The sequence below is a fragment of the Abramis brama genome (genome assembly GCF_963993115.1).
Source record: "Abramis brama genome assembly, chromosome: 11".
NCBI lineage: Eukaryota > Metazoa > Chordata > Actinopteri > Cypriniformes > Leuciscidae > Abramis > Abramis brama.
Genome location: NC_139973.1, coordinates 39,529,358 through 39,536,857, shown reverse-complemented (window position 1 = coordinate 39,536,857; position 7,500 = coordinate 39,529,358). Strand labels below are relative to the sequence as shown.

General features: G+C 36.6%; 1 protein-coding gene across 3 annotated transcripts in view; it reads right to left on the bottom strand.

The window, feature by feature from the left end:
* LOC311092274 (phosphatidate phosphatase LPIN3) overlaps positions 1 to 7,500 on the bottom strand; it is a 28,249-nt gene that overhangs the window by 9,762 nt on the left and 10,987 nt on the right. For all 3 annotated transcript variants that reach the window (XM_084128856.1, XM_084128855.1, XM_084128857.1), the window contains exons 5-14: positions 6,688 to 6,792; positions 5,735 to 5,840; positions 4,485 to 5,208; positions 4,315 to 4,408; positions 3,145 to 3,326; positions 2,357 to 2,450; positions 1,917 to 1,986; positions 1,755 to 1,847; positions 1,522 to 1,595; positions 798 to 927 (exon numbers count right to left, since the gene is read on the bottom strand). In XM_084128856.1, coding sequence (XP_083984982.1) covers positions 798 to 927; positions 1,522 to 1,595; positions 1,755 to 1,847; positions 1,917 to 1,986; positions 2,357 to 2,450; positions 3,145 to 3,326; positions 4,315 to 4,408; positions 4,485 to 5,208; positions 5,735 to 5,840; positions 6,688 to 6,792 — 1,672 coding nt within the window. The remainder of the gene's footprint in view (positions 1 to 797; positions 928 to 1,521; positions 1,596 to 1,754; positions 1,848 to 1,916; positions 1,987 to 2,356; positions 2,451 to 3,144; positions 3,327 to 4,314; positions 4,409 to 4,484; positions 5,209 to 5,734; positions 5,841 to 6,687; positions 6,793 to 7,500) is intronic.

The window sequence follows — 7,500 nt, the reverse complement described above, 5'->3', positions numbered from 1 at the left end:
GTTGAGTTGTTGTTGCCCATAACACGCTAGCATTCTGCTAATGAACGCTGATTGGTCAGTGAAGGACTGATTACGACCAGAGATACCGCTTGATGGCATCGTGGCATCCGAAGCGGGACCAGAAACAAACAAAACAGAAACTCTTCTAGAATGTGTATTCACCTGTGTCAGCTGTGTTGTCGATGCCTCGAGAGAAAAGAAAGTGCAGAGCGCGAAAGCACTAAAGTGACTGAGAGTGAAACTTCTCGCCTTATTAGACATTCTCTGGTAACGCTCTGTTTAGTTCCTGTCTCTATGAAGCCCCTCCTTCTGAAAAGCACACTGTGCTCTGATTGGTCGGCTGGATCAGTGTGTTGTGATTGGTTGAGCGCTTCATAACCGCCAGTTTAACACACACCTAACTAACTCAGCCAGGCCCGCCCCTTTATTCTGCGTATGAACTATTTAAATGATGAATATTGTGACGTGTTTGTTCCCGAAGAAACTCAAGACTAGGAGTTCAGAAACAGTACTATAGAGAATAACTCTCTTTGCTGGGACTTTTTTCTCATGCTCAAACATTACACACTAAAGAAAGATGATGAAAGATCATCTAAAGAAAGATTACTGTAATACAGTCACGGAAATTAATATCAATGGTATTATCTACATGCAAAATAGCACTTCTTATTTCTTTTTTTTTTTGATTCTGTGGTGCAATTTTTCAGTTTATTTCCAAGATGTAGAAAGTCCAGTTGCTCCTTACTAAACTCCACGACACAAACGTCCGATACTGATTGAGCGATGAAGACTCTTACGATCTGTTCTGAGGTCAGCCGGAGGGATTTGCGATACATCTGACTGATGCACTGCGCCGTGTTCATCATCTCACTGCTCTTCATCATGGACACAGAACCATCCTCATCGCTCGAGAGCTCAACAGAACTCCTGTGCACACACAGATAACAGAACAAACAAAAAACACCAATTCTTGACTATACTGTCAAAGATGAAATAAGCAATGCACATTTCCATCAGTCAGCCAATAGTGCAGATAACACTGAGTTTCATCACGTTCAACTGAAGAAAGAGTCAGAAAGGTTAAGAGCTATCTGAACAGAAGAGGAAGCATGTTTATCTGATCGTACCAAACTTACAAAATTATGCAATGTTATACAACCGGTTGCATGAGATTTAGAGCGAAGAGAACAACTCGCTGTGATGTTCAATTTAAAGGCGTTTTCATTTGTATTTGTCCTGTATTTCTTGGCCTTTATACTGACAACTGTTGGTGTGGATGCATGAAGTCTGGATATTAATTTCGCTTTTGTTTTGTTCATTTGCATCCTTTTTTGTCTAATATGACACACGTAAACAAGACATTTTCAATGCATTATTGGTGGCTTGTGCTGGTGCATGGCTAGAGGAGGATTTATCAAACTAATTATTTTATTCTCAATTATTTGTGTCAAATGTTGTAATGAGGAAAAAAATACCGAGTCCATATTTAATATTCTGCATGCATGCAAACACACGTCTTACTTCAGTGAAGAGGGTCCAGCGACAGCGGCAGATGCTTCAAGCTGATTCCCTTCTGAGTCGGGCTTTGTGTTTCCCTAAAATAAATGTGCAATGCAGCATTAGAGATATTCAGGCACGGTCAGCAGATATTGTACATTTGCACAATCATCTCAGGGTTATAAACATAATTTCTTTACTGTTAGATTCTGCTAGTTCAATGAAATGGACTGAATGAAAATGAAATCAGTTTTTACCGCGATATTGTTCAAATCTTTCCTCCTCCAGGAGAACCACCAGCGGCCTGACTTCTTTGGCATCTTATCTTTGACTAGTTGCTCAATGGTGCTCTACAACAACAGAAAAGTCATTATCCCTGAATGATTAATCGTTTAAGCACTGATCAAGGACCAGCCTACCTTTGGTAACGTCTTCTGGAAAGCTTGAACCGACAGAATCATTGGAGCAGCAACAGCCCAGTTATAATACCTGAAACAAATCAAACACAAAGTAAAACAAAAACCCTATTAATATGATCAAACTGCAGACCAAAATAAAACAAAAATCTGATTGGGCCATGTCTAAATACATAAAACTGCAAATATAGTTGACTTCACCTTGATTTAATTCAATGTTAATGCACCAAGTTAGTAGCCAACCAACAGTTAGGCTTTCTATGTTACTTAGAAAAATTGTTAGTGTATTAAAACTAACATTTCATCCCTGAAACACAGATTCTTTCTGCTAAATTAATAAGCATTACTCATACTAACTATATCCTGTAAAGCTGCTTTGAAACAATATGTATTGTGAAAAGTGCTATACCAAAAACTTGAATTGAATTGAAAATGTAGCGAACTTTTTGTTGATGCAGATGACCAGGTTTGGGTCTTCAATTATTCCAGGGTTGTTGACGAAGTCTTGATACTTGACGAGATGCTCTGTAAACTTCTCTGCAAAAAAGTTAAAAAAGACATTTGGCCATTTTTTCTGTCACTGAAAATAAAATGTTGCATAAAACACCAAAATCACAGCCAATCAGAATACGTTTAAAGTTTAATACACGGCTATTTGAAGCAGGAGTTTGGGTGATTTAAAAACAAAGATGAAAATATTTATGTGACTATATAGATCACAAAACAACTTTGCATAAATATATAAAAGACATTGTTTTTACTAATAAAAATAATATACCCAAATAATATTATATTTTATTGTATTTAATATAATCAATATTATATTTGTAATGCTGCAGTGCAACAATTATTTAGTTATTGTGTCAAAAAGCAGAAATAAACCAATCAAATACAATAAAATTAATAGTTTTTTATTAATATATTTTGCTATTTTTATTATTAATAATAATGATCATAATAATACTTGATAAATATAGAATTTTTACTTTTTTTATGTTTTACTGTCAAAAAGCAGAAATAAAAAAATATACAATAATTTTTTTTAAATTTTATTTTGGATTTATTATTATTTTTGCTAACAATAATAATGATATACTCAATGAATATTATAATTTAATTGTATTTACAGGATACATGTAAAGTTTAACATATGGTTATTTGAAGCAGGAGTTTGGACCAATGAGATCTCCCAGTGGGCGGAGCTACATGTCTGTCCCGCTCTGTACTGTACCTTTACTGATCTGACTGATGTCTCCTCTCCCGCACAGAGACATGGTGACGTCCAGCGTGTCGGTGGTGGAGTCGGACAGATATTCAGTGCCGCTGTCTGCGTTGGTGCTGACCAGAGACTGAGGGGAGAGCTGACCCGAGGGAGGAGACGGGTCCGACGGATGGGACGACGACTCCGCCTCGCTGAAAACACAGAGGAATTTAAGAAAGGACACACCTACTCACTCTCCACATTTAAAATAATCATCAAGTCATCAACGACACAGACAGAACCATCGAAGACAGAGATCTGTCCACAAAACTCACATTAAAAGTGGATCAATATGGCTATTTCTTAAAGTGGACCCCCAATATTGAAAATTGGTCATCTTTGATGTAGAGCAATTCTGCAATGTTGTTATTATTATTAATATTGATAATAATATGGTAACACTTTATTTATTATTACAGTGTCCTTGTTATGTACTTACTATAGTAATTTATGCAGTAAATTATGCATAATTACATGCAACTATCCCTTAACCAAACCCTAATCCTAACCCTATAGTAAGCACATGTAGTTAATTAATATTACTCAGTACTTAAATATATAATTACACTGTAACAATGACACCTTAAAATAAAATGTAATAATATTAATAATACTTGATGAATATTGAATTTTTATTGTTGTAGTCTATCATTTAGTTGTGTCAAAAAGCAGAAATAAAACAAAATATAATTTTTTTATTTTATTTTGGATTTATTATTATTTTATTTAATAATAATAATAATAATAATAATTTTAATAATATCCTCAATGAATATTATATTTGTATGTCATAATACAGCAATCATTAACTTATTGTGTCAAAAAGCAGAAATAAAACAAATAAAAATATTTTATTTTGGTTTATGTTTATTGATATTTTGCTATTACAATTAATAATAATACTATATTCAATGAATATTATATTTTAATTGTTTTAGTCTAATTTAGGTACTTACAGAACTAAAACAATAAAATAAAACAATTTTTTTTTTTTTTTTTGGATTTATTACTATTTTTGCTAATAACAGAAAAAAAACTTGATGAATATAATTGAATAAAACAAATAAAATAAAGCATTACATTTTATTTTGGTTTATTTATAACAAATCGGTAATGCATATCGGTAATTGAGCTTCTAACCTCTTGGGGAAATAGAGCGCAGCGACTTCAGGGTTAAGACTTAAGAGGTCGTCTAGATAGATATCAGACGGTCCCAGATGTTGACTCCGCTTGACTAGGAGGAACACACAGGTCAGATGTTTCACACCGATTTCAAGCACAGAATAAGTCCAGATAATGTAATCCACTACCTTTCCTCTTGTCCTGAGAGTCTGAGGCTCTAGAGGACGACTCGAGAGCTGTCTGATCCTCTGATTGGACGATGGACTCCATCACTCTAGCGTTGTCAGCGTCCTGATTGGCCAGTGAAGTCTCTAATCCCGCCCCCTCCTCTGAGTCTCCCGCCCGGAGAGTCAGTTTTTCCGCAGAGCTTTGGTGTTTTGGTAAATCCGTGATTGAGTTTATTTCAGTTTCTGCTTCTAAAACCTTTGATTCAGTCTCACTGAACGTGACATGGGTTATGGTTTGGATTTTGGAGACGATTGAGATGTTATTCTCATCATAGGTCTCTTGGCTTTCTACGTCAGCATCTGAACTCCCTGCATTGTTGACAGCATTGGTCCCGTGGATTGTATTAGCAGAGCTAGTTATATCATACGTCTTAGCATCACTGTCTGTGCTGCTAACAGTTTCAGCGGGTAAGTCTCTAATCTGGCTGTCTTCCAGTGTGGTCGAGTCGTCGTCTGCGGATTGAAAGCTCACTACATGCGTTTCGGTGACCTTAATGGATGAGGAAACCACCTGGTCATGGCTGGTCATACCAATCTGAGGTTCTGGTCTCACCACAGTCACAACAGAGTCAGTGTTGTCACTGTCGAAGGATGCTTGTCGATGGATGGTACGAAAGTGGGAGTGGTCAGTGGGCGAAATGGAGGAGGGCAGCGAATCAGATTCATCCCTCTCTGCCTGACACACCTACACACACAAAGATGCACAAGCCATCATCTCAGAAAGTGTTACAACAGCCTTACAACCTACAGTCAAACCAAAATGTATTCAGACACATTTCTCACATTATCACAGTTTATTCTATAGTTTAGAAAATGGTAATAAAATATGACAATTTGACTGGTTTTGTCCGTCCTTCTGTTAGACTGTCTCACACATGAATTATGTTGAATATCTGTCAGCTGTTAAATTTAACTACACAATTAGATAATACCAGTTTAGCTCAACCAATCACAAAGCAATGCTTCATTTTGTTCAGTCTGTGTGTAAAAAGAGCATTAACAATTAAAGAAAACACACTTCAGCAAAACATGATCAGCTCAAAGTGTCGGAATCATTTTTGGTCCCAAATTTGTATAATTTTACTGTTATTCAACTGTATGAAGACCTTTTGTGTATAATATGTCACAGTTTACTTTATTTAGCTCTCCTCACTTACATAAATGAACTATAGTGTCCTGCACACACTAGTAAAGAAATATCAAAAATGTACCTTTGGAAAAGCGCCCCAGTTCCACTGCATCTGAGGTCCCAAAGACTCCTGCGGCTTGCACAACTCAGAATCACTCTTAGGAGAGGAGGGCCGGCTGTAGAACACACTACACACACACAACAGAGAAACTCAGGAGACCAACAGAGGAAGTTAAAATATGGTGAATACATCATCTGAAGATGTGTGAGGATCAGGGCTTGACATCAACACCCGCCAACCGAGCAAATGCGGGTGTATTTCAGCAGTGGTGTGTAAGACAGTCTCTCACACTAGTCTTTTAATAAGGCATCTGAAATAATAAACTTTGATTTTTTGATGCATATCAATACTGAAATATCTGAAACGCTTCCAATACTCATTTTCCACAGAATAGATGCACGATACCAGCTGCGCTTTCATCTCTCTCTCTCTCTCTCTCTCTCTCATCTCTCTGACAGCGAGAGACACACAAACCCCGCCTCCACTCACTCACTCGCTTCATTTGCTCCGGATGAATATTATTGGGGTTGATTGAGGGGTTGATGAGATTTGATTGAGCGTCTCGCGCATAATTTTACTCATTCCCACCGATTTTTTGGTATATAAAACCACCTCTCAGTAATAAATTTAGATATTTTCCGCTGCTTATTGCTCTTAAACAGTTAAATACACACAAAATGATGTCAAAATGCCAGTTTTGGCGAGTATTCGCAGTCAGTTCTGTTTTAAGTGAATGTAAACAGTTGAGAAAGAAAACAGTATAATGGATCCGTGTGTCAGGTCTTAAAGTGACAGCAGCCTAATAAACCTGCTGCAAATTATGAGATAATATTAAAAATATCTATATGGTAGTTTTTTCCCCATGGTATCGATGACAAAATTGTGGCCAGTGAAAATGCTGAGTGGTGGGTAACTTTGGAAAACCATTAGCCACAGTGACTGGTGAGCAGAAACGGTTAAGGATATATCAGTACCTCTCATTAACAGAACACTCTCCCTCAGAGTGAGGATGAACGTCTCTCGGAGCGCCACACGAGTCCTCGTACGGTTCCTCTGACAGCGAGAAGTATATCGACTTACTGTAGAGAGTAAAAACACAAAACATTTGTTGTAACACCGTTTGTAACTTCCTGAAGTTGCACCGTAACTCCACCATTTGCTCTTAAAGTCACCATGAAATCAAAACTGATAATTATTTTTGTTTTTATGGAATATTGCAGCATGCATTATAAATGATTTATACGTGCACATCATTATTAAAATAACTTCCTCTCCCTCTTGCAGCATCTCTTCTGTTCTCTGATGATGTGGGCGGGGCAACCTGTCACTCACATGAGATCAGCCAATAGCAAACCACAACCATCCAATCAATTCCTCGCAGACAAAATCAAGCCCCGCCCACATTTGTTCTTGTTCCAGAAGTGTTTCACTCAGATATACGTCACAATAGAGAAGAAAAAACTAGCGTAACTTGTTTAATGCTGACTTTAAGCCAGAACACAGTAGGTTGCAAGCTCTTAGAAAAGTAATGCGTAGTTGCATAACGTGATGTTTAGTTTATCCTTATAATGATCCAATAACTTGAAATACATTGACACACGATACTACTTAATCATCAATAACAAAATAGGTATTTTCATATGTAAATAGCATTCAAAAATTATATTTGAAATGAATAAGGATCAATAAATAAATACTGATACAAACAAAACACAAGAAATTACCTTTATTTATTACGATTAATTTACCAATTTAACAGTACTTTCTTAGGTAAGTACACTGTAAGC